Consider the following 18,313-nt stretch of genomic DNA (forward strand, 5'->3'; position numbering starts at 1 on the left):
GGCCGGAGGCCTGCCCACAGAGGTGCCCCAGGACCCTGTGCCAGCTCCTTGATCCCCACTATTCACGTCCCCACCTCCCCTGCCGCATCAGCTCTGCCCCTGGCCTCCTCCACCCTCCTCCCTCCTCCCTGGGTGGCCCATGCTCCTCTGGGCCACCCTCCAGTCCTATGACTCAAGACGCTCTCTGTACTCTGACTTCAAAGGTTCCAGGTCCAGCAAGACCCCAAACTGCACCCCAGCCCCTGTGTCTCCCAGTCAGGATTGTCTTGGGATGCTCTTATCTTGACAGCTCAGCCAGCAGGCCTCTATTCACTGTCCAGTGGGGCAGGCCAACGCCCTGGGGCTACGTGGCCAGCCTGCCTCAATCTCCGTCCGGCCCAGGCCACCACCTGCAAGCACCCACCCTCACTGTCTGTGGGCCCACTTCGTCAGGTCAACCATTCGAGGAGCATCCCAGGCCTGTAACTGGTTCCCTGCTACCACGTGAGCCGCCCACCCGTAAGTGGACACTGCGATCATCTGCAGCCGCTTCAGACCAGGAGGCTCTCAGAAAAGTGGTGGCAGCTGGAAGGTCCAGTGAAAAGGGGATCTCAGCCTACCCTGCCAAATCTGCTCCCCCAAAGCAGCCACGTGGTGTGGCCTCAGAAGTGGGGAGCACCCATGCAGACCCTGGAAAGGCTCCACGGGACACACTGAGCCCTTCCCCTGGCCCATTAGCAGAGTAGGCTTCCTAGAAGTAGAAGAAGGGCCAGTGACTGGGGACCAAGAGACAGGCGGCAGCTAGCAAGCCTAGGAAGACAGCACACCTGCAGAGACCCAGAGAAGACAAGAGAAGGGGAGTCCGGTCAACCACAAGGCATGTGGAGACCCCCACAGCAGGGAGGCAGGGCTCGAGACAGCTGGGGGGGGGGGGTCGCCAAGCTAGGGAGTTCCTCAAAGTACTGTGGACCAGGGCCCGGAGGCGGGAGACACAGACCTCGAGGAGGAAAGGAAGCAGGTCCTCCAGATCCGGGGTGCGAGAAGTCAAGGCTCCGGCACAGCCTACAGCCTCAGCTTTTACCGGCCTCACTGCCCGAAGGGCCTCATGTCCAGGTCCTCAGGAGGGCAGGTGGTCTGACCCGGCAGCATGGCTCTCTCACGTCTGCTGGAGCATCAGGTCACCTGGGCCAGGAACTCACACCTTGGATGACTCACGCTGTCTGAAGCTTTACAGATTCCAGGAGCCAGGTCACACCCTTGGAGCCCTGGCCCCACAGCCAGGTCCTCCTCGTGTTGGCCCCTGCATCTGCAACAAAGCCCTCCTCACACGTCCCAGGAGACCCTGGTAGGCTTGGCTATGCCCCAGGGCCAAGGAGGGATCCCTGCCCCAACCTACACACCCACAGCTGCCATGCAGATAGTCCCACTGCTCCCATGACCCTACCTGCCCTCGGCAGGGCACTCCTCCCTATGGCCCCCCACCTTCAAACCCGCCTCCCACCCCCAGGGAGGCCTGCCCTGCTGGGCTCACAGCAGGTGATCCAGGTGATCCCATGCAAGGGTCACATGTGACAGCTCTACAGCTGGGCATGCAGATCCCTTCCACCTAGGGTCCCCGACGATCGCCCAGGGAGGACCCAACCCAGTGAGACCCCACGGACTGCGCCTGCAGTGGGAGCACAGGGGCCATCCCGCCCCACAGCCAAAGCCGAGTCCAGCTTCACCTTGGGAAGCTGCTGGGCGGGGGCAGGAGGGGCCTCTTCCACCTGGGAGGCCTCCCCTTGTGGGAAGATGACAGCAGGGCCTCGACCACACCAGCCGCTCTGGAAAGCTCCTGGGAGGTCCAGGCCCACTATACCACCAGGCTGGGGGCCCACCAGGGCTCCCGCAGATCCTGGTGAAGGCCTGCACCGCACAGAGGTTACCCCCCAGGCCCCGTCTGGCTCTCCATGTAGCCCTGCTCAAGAATAGCAGTTACCAGGCACTGGCCAGACACTTTGGGGGTCCTGGGTCCTCCCTCACATCCCATGCTCTGTCATCCTGGCCCCAAATATCTTTCAAACCCATCTGCATTCCCACTCCGACCACTTCCGTCACCTTTAGGCCACCAGTGGCCTCCTGGCAGCCCCACTCTTCCACTTTGAGGATTTGGTCACAGCAGCTGCACCGGGTGCACACACACCGGGTCCCTCCCCAGCCCTGCCACCCCCAGCCTGGGCCGCCTTGCTCCCCCACAGCACGGGACCCGGTCTCCAGGCCAGCAGAGAGGCCCACGTCCTGCACCCTCCCTCCGCCAGTCCCTCCCAGGGGCTACAAGTGCACTCTAACGCACTCAGCTGCGTGGCTGGGTGGCCGGGCGGCTGACTCAGCAGCACCAAACCCCAGGCCGGGAACCGCGGGACCCGCCACGGGGAGAAAAGGGAATGACCTCTCAGCACCCGGATGATGACTCCCAGGACCCCTATTCATATCATTTTGCCTCAATAGGTTAAAGGAGAAAACCTGTATTTTGATCTCAAAAATGCTGACAACTCATTGACTAAAACCCAGAAGTGGTTCTGAGTTTTAAAAAGTGGCCCAGTAAACCAGGGAAGGCGCACGCTGTTATGTGAGACTCGACACGCTCACCACGCGTCCTCCCAGGGGCCCCGTGGTCACACAAGGACATCCCGCAGTGGGGGCGGGTAGGGGCCCTGGGGGCAGCGGTCAGGGCCACCTCCTAAACCCACTCCCACTCCAAGCAGGGCCAAGGCAGGCTCCACCGCGGCTTCCTTCCTGAGGTCGATCCAGGGCACACGAGGGCCACAGGAGACACTGCGGCGGAAGCAACAGGACACACAGAGCTAACGCGTGTCGGCACCTGTCCTCTGACCGCCAGCACAGACTGCGCGGCCCACCCGTCAGAACCAGGGAGGAGCTCACCAACGCGGCTGGCTGGACCTGCGTGGGAGCGAGGGGCGTCCTCCAGGCCAGCAGCAACTGGTCGGGAAGACATAACCCGCAGAAACCTTCGTCAGCGATGCTAGATAGAAAGTGCTCTAGAAGCAGACAAAATAGAAATCAGAGCACCTACCGTGTGGAAAGCCCCCATGCATAAAGCAGGTGTGAGGCCACCGCCCCCAAGCCAACCAGCTACCCTGCACGTCCGCTCGGCCCTTGCGCTGGCCCCGTCGGCACCTCCGTTGACACGGCCTCACTTACCCACTTGCACACCGTTCTAGATCGGCCAAGTTCTCTCCCTTTGCGACGGGCACACGGTGCCGGGCAGGTGTGGGGAGTGAAGCCCCCAGGCCCCGCGGGAGAAGCACCTGCCACGCCTGGCAAATGCCTCAGAAACTCTGGAGATACTGTGTTTAGGAGACAGTCGCCCGACCGGGCCCGGAACGTCCGCTGGACAGTCTCCCTCCCAGCCCGTCCCCTGTACCCACGTGGCCTGACAGCCGCTGTGGGGGCTCCCTGTGCATACCTCTGCAATTTCTTTATGGAAAATCAAGCAAATACAAACACGATTCTTGGCTTTCCTCCCTTTGACACAAAAAGCGACGCCTCACATGTCCCGTCTGACCCTCGCTTTTCCATCAGAGGCACCGAGGCGCCCCACAGCTGCTTGCAGAGCCCTGGGCCCCTCCTCCTGGGAGCCCTCCACCTGGCAGGACCCCCGAGGGCGGGTCCCTTGTATCCGGATCTCAGAGGCGCCGTCACTGGCCTGCTTCCCACAGCATCACCAACACCATCCTCGAATCCAAGTGTTTGGCTTTTTGCCAATCTGATAGGTAAAAAAATGGTATCTTGGTGTAGGTAAGGCTTACTTTTGACACACTAATCCAGAAATCCCGTTTCAAACAGTAGTCACAGACACACTCAACAATCCAGCCACAAAACCACTCCTTGCAGCAGTCTCTAATACCAATCAATCAATCACCTTAATGTTCTATGAGAGGGGATTAGTTTAAATACGATATGATTGGGGCACCTGGCTGTCTCAGTAAAGTGAGCAACTCTTGGTCTCGGGGTCCTGAGTTCGAGTCCACACTAGGGGCAGAGTTTACTTAATCAAAAGCAAAAAAAAAGGGTTTTAAATATAATACAGTTACTGTATGAAAGAACATCATGTTATATTGTAAATGAATGTTATAGAAACATGTCCATTTCGTAACATTAAGTAAAAGGAAGCTACAGGCGTCTAAAATACTCCGCAATATCAACTTATAAATTTACAAATAAATTAAGTTACATTGGAAAATACTGCACACATTTTTAAAAAATAAGCACACCACAAAAGACGTGGACGTTTTACATCAGCCAACACGGTAGGGGCACCGGGGGAAGGGGATGAACGGCTTGTGTTTTGTCTCAATCCCTGGGGCCTGGGCCTTATTTGGAAACAGGGTCTTTGCAGATATAATTAAGGACCTCACGGCGAGATCACCCCGGACTACCCGGGTGGGCCCTCCATCCAATGGCACAGAAGAGAGGAGAGCCACGGAGAAGCCATGAGAAGACACCAACGGCTAGAAGAGATGAGCAGGGTGCTTTTCCAAAGCCTTCCCAGGAAGGGTGGCCCTGCCAACACCTTGATTTTGGACATCTGGCCTCCAGAACCCAGAGGATGCATTTCTGGTTTTCCAGGCCGCGTGTTTGTGGCGATTGTGACGCAGACACGGGGAAGCAGTCAACATTTTGTTCCCGGGAGTGGGAGCCCCGTGCCCGAGAGCGCACGTGTGGCACCGCACCAGGCTGGGGACAAAATGCCGGGGACAGGGACTCGGTGCTGAGGACCCGGAGGGAAGTGAGGAGCCGTCCCTGGGAGCAGGAGGAAGGCGAGCCTCATCAGACGGTGCAGCTCATGGCCGGGAACTTGGGTCTCTAGGCTCAGGGGGAGACGTGACCTGCCTTCCTCCTGCGCTTGCAGGAACTTTGGGTGGGGGGAGCTGTTGCTGTGGAATGGACCGTCGGCCCGGGGGCCCAGGACAGCCACAGCCCGTGCCCACTGCAGGGCACGCTCACGCCGGGAAGCACGCCCCTCACAGAGCCGGGAATGCCCGGCCAGCTGCCGCGGAGCCCGCGGGGTTCCTGCCTGCCGGCCCCTCAACTATCCGAGCAGAAGCCAGGAAGGGATGGGCCACCCAGAGAGATCCGCGGAGAGCCCTCCCGTCTAAGGGCACGGGCCCCGCCACACGCTACGGCCTCGGTCTCGAGGGGCCGGTCAGGGGAGGAGCCGAGGAGACTCCAAGAGCAGAGCCCTGGGCCAGCGGAGGCCAGGGAGCCGAGCATCCAGCCACAGAGAAGTAGGGGACTCGCCCTGCGGGGTTCAAAGCTGCTTGGGGCTGGCTACCCCCTGACCGCTTTCTATTTCCCACCTTTGGAATGAGGACGCCCTTCCACGGCTGTCCCACTGCAGCCTTCTGGAAGCACTCGGCCTTACTAGCTTCACACGTCCGCACAGGGATGTGCCCCGGGGTGGACCAGCGCCACAGCCTCACCTAGTCCTGACTTAGAGTTTGGACAAGACTTGGGGCTTTGGAGCTGCTGAAATTTAGATGAGGTGTTTTTTGTTTTGTTTTATTAGATTTTATTTATTCATGAGAGACACACAGAGAGAGGCAGAGACACAGAGGGAGCGAGAAGAAGGCTCTGGGCTGGGAGCCCGATGGGGGACTCGAACCCAGGACCCCAGGATCACGACCTGAGAGGAAGGCAGACGCTCAACGGCTGAGCTACCCAGGTTTTGAATCTGAGTTGACGCTGTAACGGCCTGATGCTTTGGGGGATGGTGGGAAGGGATGAATGCATTTTGCATGTGACAGACATGAATTTTGGGGGGCCAGAGGGCAGACAGCAGTGATTTGGATGGTGGTCCCCAAAATACTTGTCCACCTCCAAATCCCTAGGGCCCATGAATGTTACCTTATTTGGAAAAAGGGTCTTTGCTGTTAATTATAATTAAGAATCTTCAGAGGGATGCCCCGGGTGGCTCAGCAGTACAGCGTCTGCCTTCGGCTCAGGCTGTGACCCCGGGGTTCTGGGATGGAGTCCGGCATCGGGCTCCCCACGGGGAGCCTGCTTCTCCCTCTGCCTCTCTCTCTGTGTCTCTCATGAGTAAATAGATAAAATCTTAAAAAAAAAAAAAAAATCTTCAGAGAAGATCATCCCGGATTACTCGGGAGGTCCTAAATCTGATGACAAGTGTCCTTACAAGAGGCAGAAGACGACCCAGGCAGAAGACCATGTTGAAGACAGAGGCAAAGACAGGAGACCACACGCCAGGGGAGGCCAATGGCCTCCAGGCACGGGGCCAGGCAGGAGCAGAGCCTGGCCTACAGCCTCTGAGGGCGTGTGGCCCTGCTGCCACCTTGATTTTGGACTTCTGGCCTCCAAAACAGTGAGAGAATAAAGTTCTGTTGTCTTAGGCCGCCCAGACTGTGGCAACTTGTTCCAGCTGCCATGGGAACCTCCTCGAGGGGCGTTCTTTGTGGCTATCTGTACTCCGCAACAGGCAGGAGTTGTTATCGTAAGGACAACAGTGAGGCTCAGCCATGGCCCTCAAGGCTAGCCATGGCCCTCAAGGCTAGCTCCCATGCTGGTTCTAGAAGCTTCCCCACAGCCATTCACTTAATAAGAAAAGAGAAAAAAAAAGATACATTTCAAAAGTCCAAAAGACACATTCACTTGCAAAACAAAACAAGACAGAAGAACAAAAAGAGACTATAAAAGCCACACACCAGGAGACACCTGCTATGGACACTTCTTTCTGGCTTCGCACCAGCTGCCTCACCCACGCACCAGGCCTTCCCCTGCCCCACTGTCCCGGCACCAGTGCTGCCAGCTGCCCCCCTGAACCCACAATCAGACCAGCTATGCCAGGTGTCCTAGTGCCTTCCTTTCCTGCAGAAGTGGCCCTGGATCTGTCCCCAGCAAGGAACTGGACAGGGCAGCAGAGGGTCCCCCCATCCTCTCCCTGGCCCCACATCCCCTTTGCCTCAGGCCAGCAGGGAAGGTCCCTGCCAAGAGCTGCCCACCCCGCTGCGACAACCCCTCTGCAGCTAACCCATGACCCCAGCTCCCCCAGAGGAGAGGAAGGGAGAGCAGAGCCATCACTCCCCGTGGGCCTCCGCGTCCTGCCTTCCCATCACCTGAGACTAGCTTCCTGACCTCACGCCCACCGGGCCACCAGCAGCCTAGGCCACCAGCAGGTAGGCCAGTGCCCACCCCCTCACTGCCCACAGCCCCACCAAACACCCCCAGCCGGCTCCCCCAGCCCGCACCTCCTGCCGTCCACGGTGGGCCTGAGTGACGGGCCCCCTTGTATCAATGCTCTCCGGCCTCCTTGAGTCCCTTCTGAAGGCCTCCAGACCCTGCCCCTACTGCCAGCTCCCCGCAGGCTGCGTGGAGAGCCGAGCTGGGGCACCATCACCCCGCTTCCCAGGCCCTAAGGCCTGACGGCCCCCCTGCTTACCCCACAAGTGCCTCAGTAGCAAGAGGTGATGTGGGCAGGTGGGTAAATGAGATCATTACTTAGCAGTGCCCATGCCCCCGATGGCCACGGGTGACCGTCTGGGTCAAGGCCTCCCCTCCCCCACCTGTCGGGTGTCCTGCCTGTGTGCCACCACTGTGTCTAGAGGGCATCCTCCCTCCCACACTGTTGGACACCCCCCGCCCCGCTTGCCCCTGCATCCCCCTTGGCACCTCCCACCCGACTAAGCCTTCAAACAGGCGTTACCAAGATCCCCAGTGTCCCGTATCACCAGGTACCAGGCACTCTTTGGGCCTTGTCCCGTTGGAGACCCCTCGCCCAGGTGGCCCTCTCCTGGGGCCTCACCCCTTCCCATTGGCCAGGCAGCCAGGACCCAGCCTCCTGCTCTGCTTCCCCACGGCTCAGAGCATGGGCCCCTTCTCCTCACCAGGGCCCCACAGCACTGCCCCTGACTGGCCTCCCGCGGCTCATGCAGCCTTTTCCGGCATCTCAGAGTCTCCAGAGGCATGCTCATCCCCAGCTCCCTGCCAAGGCAAACCCCCATCCTTCTGCCTTCCCTGATGCAGAAATGCTGCTGGTTCCCAGGCTGCTCTGCATCCCCACTGCTCCCACCCTGCCCCTGCCGCCGCCGGGTCTCTCCACCCCAACCGCTCTGCGGGGCCCTAGGGGTCTGCTTGCCAGACCAGGAGCCGACAGGGGTCTGGCTCGGGCCCCACCTCTCCCCTGCATCCATCCACCCATTTTTAAACCACACTTGTCTTATGACCAGCGTGGCAGGATGTGGACCCTGCCCTCAGGAAGCTGAGTTTGTGGGAAAGGAGGTACTTAAAATCCTGTTTAGGGGGGATCCCTGGGTGGCTCAGCGGTTTGGCACCTGCCTTTGGCCCAGGGCGTGATCCTGGAGTCCCAGGATCTAGTCCTGCGTCGGGCTCCCAGTGCATGGAGCCTGCTTCTCCCTCCTCCTGTGTCTCTGCCTCTCTCTCTCTGTGTGTCTATCATAAATAAATAAATAAATCTTTAAAACTAAATAAATAAAATAAAATCCTGTTTGTCCCCCACTAACCCAAGTCCAGCCCTGAGCACGACACCCCAAGTGTCCCACACATGCCTCGGCCCACAACAAATTCCAGAGACACTAAAGAGGAAGATGCCAGAAAACAAACACACACACCAGAACTGGAAGACGCTCTTGGCAAAGGTTTTTACCAAAGGGCACCTTGAGCAGGACATAAAATTCAGAGGTCCTGAAACGAAAGGCTGGTAAGTTTTTAAAGGTGCTGTGTGGCAAGACACCATAGGCAGATGTACATGACAACCAACCAGACATGACATGTGGTGTGAGAGGTCAAGGCAGCAACCAGGGACACGGGACCCACTAAGAGGCTAAGAAGCTTTTTTCATGATCTGGGTGCCGGCCACAAGGAAACTGAAATTTAAGTGAAAAGCTATGTGTGTATAATTTGTACGCTTTTCTACGAGAAAGTTAGATTTCAGCAAAAAGTTTACATAACAGTAGGTAACAAACTAGGGGGTAAATTTGAAACATGTATAATAAAGAAGGGAGTTAATATTCACAACATGCGAAGAGCTCTTTTTTCAAGGTTTTTTTAACGATTCATTTATTTCATTTTATTTTTTAAGATTGTATTTATTTATTCATGAGATGCAGAGAGAAAGGCAGAGACCCAGGCAGAGGGAGAAGCAGGCTCCATGCTGGGAGCCCGATGTGGGGACTGGATCCCCAGGACCCCGGGGTCACGCCCTGGGCCGAAGGCAGACGCTTCACCGCTGAGCCACCCAGATACCCCCAAAGATTCATTTATTTTAGAGAACGGGCGAGCAGGGAGAGGGAGAAACAGACTCCCCACCAGGCACAGAGCCAGATGTGGGGCTCGATCCCAGGACCCTGAGACCATGACCTGTGCGGACACCAAGAGTCCAAGAGTCAGAGGCTCAAGCAACTGTACCACCCGGGAGCCCTGGTGAAGAGCTCTAATAATTCAAAGAGAAACACATCTTACAGAAAAATGAACAATGCTCCTTTTTTTTTCTTCTTTTTTTAACCCCAGTCCCTGCCTGCCTCCGTCCTAGATCTGAGCAACGGGTTTGAGTAGGCAACTCGTGAAAGAATAAAAATGAAAATAGCCAAGAACTACAAAATGATGCTCACTTCATTTAATGATCAAAGAATGTGAATTAAAGCAATTGGGATTTTCTCATCCATCAGTTGGCAGTTGGAGAACTAGTGGGTCTTGTTTCCGCCCCGTGCACCTACACCGGAGGCCAATCTAGAAACAGCATCATTTTTTTTTTTTTAACAGCATCATTTTTAACGATAAGCCCAAATGTCCATGTAAAGGGACCAGGGAGATAAACGGTGGTACTTCCATGTCATGAGATATTCAGTGCCCATTAGAAAGCAGGAGAGGACCAAGACCATTCCATGGGCAAAGAATAATCACTTCAGCAAATGGTGTTGGGACAACTGGATATCCACGTGTAGATGAACGAAGTTGCCCCTTCCCTCATGCTCTGCTCAAAAAATTAACTCAAAATAGATCAAAAACCTAAATTAAGGACTAAAAGGAAGAAAACATAGGCATAAGTCTTCATGACTTCGGAATGAGCAATAATTTCTTAGATATGAGGCTAAAAGCACAAGGACCAAAAAAAAAAAGAAAAAGAAAAAAAGATCAACTGGATTCATCATAATCAACAATTTTTATGCTTCAAAGGACACCATCAGGACAGTAAAAAGAGAACCCGCAGAGTCGGAACATTTTTGCCCATTGCGTATCTGGTAAAGGACATGTATATAAGATACATAAAGAACACCTACAACTCAACAATAAAAAGATAAAAACCCAACTTAAAAATGGACAAAGGATCTGGAGAGACATTTCTCAAAAGAAGATACACAAACGACCAATAAGCACACGAGAAGACATCATTCACCACCAGGAGAGGCAAATCAAAACCGCAATGAGATACGCCCCGTACCCACTAGGACTGAAGGTCTGTAGTCAAAAAGGCAAATAACCTTAAGTGTCGGTGAGGATGTGGAGAAATTGGAAACCTCACATACCATTGTGAGGAATGCAGAATGGTGCAGCTGCTGTGGAAAACCATCTGGCAGTTCTTCAAACAGTTAAACATAGAATTAGCACATGACCCAGCAATGGCACTTGCTGGCGTCTACTCAAGAGAGCTGAGGACATAGGTCCACACAGAAGAACTTGCTCACAGATGTCCAAAGCAGTATTATTCATAACGGCCAAAAGGTGGAAGCAGCCCGAGGTCCATCAACCGATGCTCAGAGAAACAAACCACGGACATCCACACCCCGGGGTATTACTGGGCCATAGAGGGAATGAAGTGCCGTCCACGTGCGACACAGATGAGCCCTGAAAACATCACACTCAGTAAAAGAGGCCAGACACAAAACTGTTTGATTCCACTCAGAGGAAATGTCCAGTGCAGGCAAATCCATAGAAACTAAAAGTAGATCAGGGTTTGCCAGGGGCCAGGGGAAGTCAGTGTCCTGGAATTGACGCGGTGGTGATCTCACAAGTCTATTAATAGGCTAAAAACCATTGATCTCTCTCTCTCTCTCTCTCAGCCAGTGAGACTGGAGGCCGGAGGTGTGCCTTTAACTGTTGTTCTTGATGTTCCTCCTCAGTGCTTGGTCGTCATTTTGTTTCGTCTTGTTTTCTTTGAGCACATTTTACTCTTGACAGTGAACACAGCCACCAGTCCTCTCCAAAGAGCCCAGATAACTGCTAGCCTCAGCTCCCGCCAGCTGAGCCCCGGTCACCAAAGACGACACCCCACACTGATCACCCACTCACCCGTGTAAGCACCCCACACAAATCCTGGCTGAGAGCCTGGGGCTGGTGCCAGGGACATAGATAACCCAGCTCAGAGTCCAGGACCGGAAAAGGTGGGACAGTGAGAGGCCTGCATGACGGCAGCCCTGCCAGGGAGGTGCGGAAGCCCCTCTGGCTGAGCCTCGCAGACGGCACAGGACACATGCTGGGCACATGCCCCGGTGGACACCCCTCCCAGTGCCTCTCTGACCCACCTTCTCCCCAGACCCACGCAGGCTCCCTCCCCAAACCCCTGCCTGGGGGCCCTGCCTGTGTACCCCCTCGCACACACCACTCCCCCTCCAGGGCACCACAGCAGCTTTGTAGGAACACCCAAGCACTGCCCGCTGATCCACACAGACTCTGCTGCCACCCTGCTCCCAGCCGATGGGACAACCTTGAGGGCTCCACCCGGCTGCCCAGGCCCTCCTGGCTAGCCCCATTCCTGCCCTGACAGCCACTGGGGGACTTGGGCTGCTCCTCTATAAACGCCCTTACCCCACTCACCTGACCCACCTGGATTCTCCCTCACATCAAACCTTCCCTCCTCCCCACCCAGTCTCTGAGTCGCTCTAGGCCAGGCTCCCAGGCTCCAGGGAACTTCGAGTCAGGACACCCCTTGTGGTCCCTCTCCCATGGGGCACCAAGAGCTCTCCCGCCTATGGCTCCCGCCCCTTGGGGAATCTGCCCTGGAGAGAAGGCAGACAGGAAATTGAGAATGTTCCAGGAGGAGCAGTGACCATGAAGGGAGGACTGGGGATTTCCAGGGGGACAGCCTAGGAATGAATGACGTGTCCAGGGAGGGCCTGGGGTGTGGGGGGAGGGGATCATGGGGGGAGGGGCCAAGTGGTTGGACTTGGGAGGAGCAGATGGGGAAGGAGCTTCCCCTGGGAAGGAGCAGGGCAGGCGCGGGGCTGGGGGAGGATACTAGCTTGGGTCAGAAACCAGGAGGCAGAAGGCAGAGCCCTTCGTGGCCCCAAGGAAGGGACCAGGGGTGCTTGGGCAGGGCTGAGTGGCAGTCCCTGGGGCAGAGCCAGCTAGTGTGGTGCTGGGCCCCAAGAGAGGGGACTCCGGCCTCCTCCCCACTCGCACACTGGCCGACATCAGGTGCCATGCCTTCCCTCCCTGCCTCCCTCACTGGGGGCGGCCCTCCACCCCCAGGGACAGACCGGCCGGGGCCTTGGTCCTCTGGAAGGTCCAAGCAGTTCACAGCGGTCAGGCCTGCAGCCCGTGGCCCAGCCACCTACGGCCTTCTGTGGGCTACTCCTGGCCCTGCAGTGGCTCTGGCCCGGCCACAGGCACCAACCTAGCCTCTTACTCAAAGAGCTAAGGAGTTGCAGAGGAGCCTGGTACGACCAGACGCCCTCCCCAGCCCCAGACCCGCATGCAAAACCCTACTTAGCCACGCTCAGCTGCCAGCACCACACCCAGCTGGGGAGCCCGAGCCGCAGCACCAGCAAGTCCATTTCGGGAAAGTGCCCTGCACCCACCAGCAAGAACCAGGCCGGAGTTGCCCACTGCCCTCTTGTCAGCCTGCATCCACCACGCCCAGGAGGTGGACACGGGCCAGGACAGCCCCGCGTGTCCAACACCAAGCCTGGCGTCCAGGGAGGCTGGGGCAGGGGCGGGTGCTGAGACAGGACACCCCCAGGGACCGATGAGCTCTCACTGCTGGGAGACAGGTCTCCACCCCAGGGAGTAGAGGGAACACAGCCACTCAGGCCAGGATGCCCCAGCCCTATGCCCTAGACGGTTCTGGACCCACACGCAGCCCTGGGATCTGATCACACCAAGAAAGATTCTGGAATAAACCGGTATTATTCTGTGCAGGTGGCCCTACTTTAAACAGAGCGGCCACTTCATAAACAGCTCCGTCCTGGGGTGAGCCAGGAGAGCCGCGGCCCCCATGGGCAGCTGCTTCCGTGCCAGGGACCTGTCTGGACGGACCCTGCAAGGCTGGGCCACTGTGGGAGGTAAGAGCCGCAGGCCGGTCCTCTCCACGCGAGGCGCCCCGGTCAGGAGCCCGTGGCGGCAGGACCATCTCCGTAGGACCAGGAAACTGGCTGACCGCAGCACATCCCCCACCAGAGCTGGAGTGCGAGGCCCGGGGAGGCCTCCCCCTGCCTGGGTGAGGCCAGTGGGTAGGAAGCACGGCGAGGCCCAGAGGGACCTCTCTCCCTGAGCTGCCCTTGGGGGCAGAGCCAGCAAAACCGGCCACGTGGAGCTGGAGGCCGCTCTGGTCGGCTCTGCCCACGGCCCCCACCCCGACCCTCTCGGCAGTGCACTCTCGGGGCCTAAGCCTCCGTGGGCCAGGGGCCAGGGCTGCGCTGGTGCCCGCTCAGAGCCCGGCGACCCCAGCGGTGGGCAGCGGTGTGGGCAGCTATGGACAGTGAGGGCCGGGGGTGCCGGTGCACGCAAAGGGTCCGTCAGAGTCCGGAGCCCATCCTCTGGAAAGGAAGAGAGGGCTGCCCTGCCTCCCGGGGCAGGGAAGGGGTGCGAGGAGGTCCCTGCCAAGGAAGGGTGGCAGCCTAGGTGCCGGCCAGTTTGGGGATGTGAGGAGAGGCCACAAGTATGTGACCCACTGCCAGGTGCGGCGCGGCCCCCACCCCACGGGGCAGCACCCTGCTGGGGCGCCAGCGCTGGGCCTTGACCCACCGGGTGCTGGGCACGCACTGGGGGCCCCTGGACCCCGGCTCAGGAGCCCCCCCGCACCCCAGCACCCGCACCGCAGGATGCCCTATTAAGGGCAAAAGCGCGGGGCCCGGCGGGCGCGGGGGGGGGGGGGGGGGGGGGGCGCGGCGGGCTGGGCCTGAGGGGTCGAGGCGGAGGGGCGCTGTGGGGCTGCGGCCGCCGAGGCAGGTGGCGGGCGTACCTTTGTACCTCTCGCGCACCTCCTCGTAGGCCTGGATGAAGTCCAGCTCGTCGGGCGGCGGGCGGAGCGGCAGCGGGGCCGCCATGCCTGCGCTGGGCGGCCTCCAGCCCCCGGTCCCCGCGGCCGCGCGCCGCTTAAAGGGGCGGCCCCGCCCCGCCCCCGCACCCAGGATGCCCCACGGGCGGGGCGGGGCCGGGCCGGGGACCAGGGGCCGGGGAGCGCCGGCGCCGCGGGGGGGAGGGGGGCGGGCCCACGCGCGCCCCCCCCCCCCCCCCCCCCCCGCGACCTCACCTGGCCGCGGGCGCCGCCCGCCCTCAATATAAAAAGAGCCCTGGACAGACAACAAGAATTAGGTATAGGAGGATCCCGCCTCGCCTCCCTGCGTGGAGCCCGCTTCTCCCGCTGCCTGTGTCTCTGCCTCTCTCTCTCATGAATAAATAAATTAAATATTAGAAAAAAAAAAAGGACTGCAAGAGAAAGAAAAAAAAAGCCTTTGGTAAAACTAAAAGATAAGTTCGGGCAGCCCGGGTGGCTCAGCGGTTTGGTGCCCCCTTCAACCCAGGGCGTGATCCTGGAAACCCAGAATCGAGTCCCACGTTGGGCTCCCCGCAGGGAGCCTGCTTCTCCCTCTGCCTGTGTCTCTGCCTCTCTCTCTCTGTCTCTCATGAATAAATAAATAAAACTTAATAAAAAAAGATAAGTTATTCTCCCATGAAACGGGCAAAGACCCTGTCTCCCTCCTTCCGAAACGCCCCTCGCAGTGTCCCTGTAACCTTGGGTGCTGCCCACCCTGTGACCACGAGCCCGACGGCAGGGAGTCAGCCCGAAGACCCCCAGGCAGGCGCACAAGGGTCCCGCCGGGCCTGGAGAGCTGGAGGCCACCGCGCAGGGCCAGTAACGGTGAAGACGGTACAGCGGCGCTGCAGGACACTCAAGACTGGCTTTCACGTGGTAAAAACCGTCCCTTAAAATCCATATGTGATCCACCCACACAAGCCGCAGGCTGCCCTGCTCCCCTGCATCTCCTTGAGCTGCTGCCCATGCTTCCACCCACAGAGCTCCTGCCCACAGTCCTGTCCTCCCTCTGCCCACCTGCCTCGGTGCGCCCTCCCACCTCCTGCAGGGGCCAGCGCTGCCCTCCTGCAAGAATGGGGTCAGCACCCTGCAGCCTGGGCAGGCCTGGCCTGCAAACCTTCAGCAGGCTCACGTTCCCAGCACATCCTCCTGCCTGATGGCGGCCAGCCCTGGGTCACCAACTTCCCAGGGGGAGGGGCCACTCCCCGGCCCCAGCCCTACACTCAGGGTCTCTCCTGGAGCCTCTCCCATCCTCCTCCACAGAATGGCAGCTGCTGGAGGGCCATGGAGGACCCCGGCTCCGGGGAGGGCTGCAGCTCTAGCCAACCAGGTGGCCCCTCCTCTCCTGCTCCTGCACGCTCTCCCGCACTGCCAGTGGCGGCAACCAAGAGCAAGGGGCCTGGAAGGTGGCTCTGCCCCAGAAGCCCAAGAAAGTATCATGGCATCTGGGCACTGTCTCCTTGAAAGTGGTGCCAGCGAGGGCGCCACTGCAGTGGACTCCACCTCAGGCCTCAACCTGAGACCTCCTGCAGCGACAAGGGGGCCCAGCAGGTGGCGCTGTGCCGCGCACAATCACCTGCCACCCAAGAGGCCTTGGGGACCAGCAGGTCCCCCTCCCATCCCAGTGCTAACACCGCAGGCGGCAGACCGCAAGTGCTCAGTCAACAAGCCGGTGCAAATGTCCAAACTGCCAGGCTCTTCCGCGTTACCTGCAATGCGGATGACTGCCCGTTCGGCAGGGTCCAACACGCTCCCGTTGCCCCCGGAGCTGCCGCCACTGCGCCGGCTCCTCTGTGTTTTCCCCAGGTTCCAGGGCAGTGTGTCCCCAGGGCTGGGCGAGCCGCTGCCTCCGTTGGCATCTTCAGCCGCGGCCCGCACCTCGTGGTCCTCGGCCGACATGGCCTCCTGGCGAGGGAGCAGGAGCGGGGTCACACCTCCGCGTTTAGGGGCACACTGCACAGCCGCCAGCCAGCCCCATCCTTAGCCCACACATTGACCCTTTCCACCCTAACCACCTGGACACTGACACCCACGCCCGTGCTATGTCCCACTTCATCCACACCTGACCCCCCCCCCCCCCCCACTGCAAGGCAGACAGGAAAGCTCTCCGCTCTCACCCACAGCTGGCCTCACTCCCTCCAGCTCACCCCTGGGACACCGCATAAAGACAGCCCTCCCCCCAGCACCGACCTTGCTCCCTCGTCTATCTCCAGGACACTGGGCCCTCCACGCTGTCACCCGCCGGCTCACCCCATCACTCAGACACCAGCCCCCACCGGCTCGTCCCAACCTGGGCGTCCCCCGTAAACCTCAGGTCAGCAGGCAAGCCAGACCACCGGGAAGCCTTGACCGCGCTCCCGCCCCCCACCCCGCCTGGGCCTCCAGTACTCCCGGCGCCCTCCCCGCCCCCGGCCCCGCGCGCTCCCACCTTGCTCTCCGCAGTGAAGGCCTATAAATACCCGGAGCCGCAGCGGCGTGGGCCGCGGGAGCTCGGGCCTCCCCTCCAGCAGCCGCCGCAGCCCCACGCGCACCCGCTCCGCACACCCCCGCGCGGCCGTCCTCGGCCCGGGGCCCCGGAGCGCTGGCGTGCGGGGCTGAATGCGGCTCCGTCCCGGCGCCGGGGTGGGGCAGGGGCGCGATGTGGACTCTGCCTCCGCCCCGGGGCCAAGGGCCGGTAGGGGAGGCGGGCACCGGGCTGGGGGCCGCCTCGCCCCGCCCCCCGGCACCCCCGCCCGCGGTTAGCCGCGCCCCCAGCAGCCTTTCCTGCCCCCGCTCCGGGCGCCGCCCGTGCAGTTCCGCAGTCCGGGGCGCGCAGAGGCGAGTCCTCCGCGGGGAGGATGGGCCGCGACGCAGCCCCGCGCAGCCCCAGGCCCCGCAGCCCCCGCGCCGCGCGCCCCCGCATCCCCGCCGCGCGCTACGTGCCTGCTGGCCCGGCTCGGCTAGGCTCGGCCGCGCTCACTGCTGGGCCCGGAGAGCCCGGGAGCCGCGGACGCCGCGCGGGCGGAGCCACCCGGAGCCCCGCCCCGCCCTCGCCGGTCGCGCGGGGGGGCCCAGTCTCCGAGGGGCGCCTGCAGGGCGGGCGGGTAGCCAGAGCGTTGCGGGGCGCAGGGTGCGCGCCGGCTCGGGCCGCCCGACTCTGCTGCGGCCGCACCCGGGGCGCCCGCACACCCCGCCGCCCGCTGTCGCGCAGACGTCGACTCGAACGACAGAGCCGCGCGGGGACCGGGCCGCGGCGGGCGGGGTCGGCCCTGCCCCCTCCCCCGGGCTCTGCTGACCCCTGGCGGCCGGCCGGCTCCGGCGAGTGCCCGCCCCCGCGGCGACCCAGCCCGTGCCCTCAGAGCCCGCACCCGTGCGTCTGTCCCCGCAGCCAGGGGCTGGGGCGCCCCCTCGGGCATCTCAGGCATCCGAGGGGGCGGCCTGGCTGTGCGCAGAGGAGCCCAGGGAGCCGGGGCCGGGGGCGGGGGGTGTTAGGGGGTGTTAGGCGGTGGTTAGGAGGCTGCGGAGCCGCCCTAGCGCCCAGAAGGGTCCCCTGGGGAAGCCCGGTCCTGTGCGTGCAGGTAATGAGGCGAGTGGGCAGCGCCTGGGTGTCGCAAAAGATGACAAAGATGCGGGGCGGGCAGCCACTGTGCTGTTAGTGCAGGAGCCCGTGGCCAAGGGCCGCAGCAGAGGGCGCTGCCCGCAGGCCCACACCACCCTGCCTGTGGTCACCGTCAGCACCCGGCCAGGAGCCGCCTGTGGCCATCAGCGCTGGGGGAAGACTAGGGGTCCTAGGGAGACAGGGAGGGCCCTGCGGAGACACGGAGGCCTGCTTGGCAAAGTGCACGTTGCCCACAGAGCGCGCCTGCAGGGGAACAGGAGAAGGGCAAGGTCCTCCAGGGTCTGCAGAGCCAGAGTCCGCAGCCTGTCCCCGCTGTTAAGGCCTCAGTGGCTCCGGTGGAAGCCCTGCCCGCCATGTGCTGGCTCGGGACCTGCTCCACCGCGGGCCTCTCAGGGGCTCTTCCGGGGTCTCCGCGTACCAGTCGGACCTCTGCTGCAGCAGGGATACAC

At 60.7% G+C, this 18,313-nt stretch overlaps 1 protein-coding gene across 7 annotated transcripts in view; it reads right to left on the reverse strand.

Moving 5' to 3' along the window:
• The window catches only part of PLEC (plectin), a 54,234-nt gene extending 36,954 nt beyond the window's left edge, over positions 1 to 17,280 (reverse strand). For 3 of the 7 annotated variants that reach the window (XM_035713424.2, XM_049093169.1, XM_049093168.1), the window contains exon 1: positions 14,192 to 14,326. In XM_035713424.2, coding sequence (XP_035569317.2) covers positions 14,192 to 14,276 — 85 coding nt within the window. In that variant the 5' untranslated portion in view covers positions 14,277 to 14,326. Of the gene's footprint in view, positions 1 to 14,191; positions 14,327 to 15,975; positions 16,172 to 16,694; positions 16,922 to 17,188 lie in introns of those variants that run through there. The other 4 variants (XM_049093160.1, XM_049093158.1, XM_049093159.1 and 1 more) reach the window with 3 other exon arrangements.
• Between the last annotated feature and the right edge of the window lie 1,033 nt (positions 17,281 to 18,313).

This window comes from Canis lupus, chromosome 13, assembly GCF_003254725.2.
Source record: "Canis lupus dingo isolate Sandy chromosome 13, ASM325472v2, whole genome shotgun sequence".
In the NCBI taxonomy this organism is placed as follows: domain Eukaryota; kingdom Metazoa; phylum Chordata; class Mammalia; order Carnivora; family Canidae; genus Canis; species Canis lupus.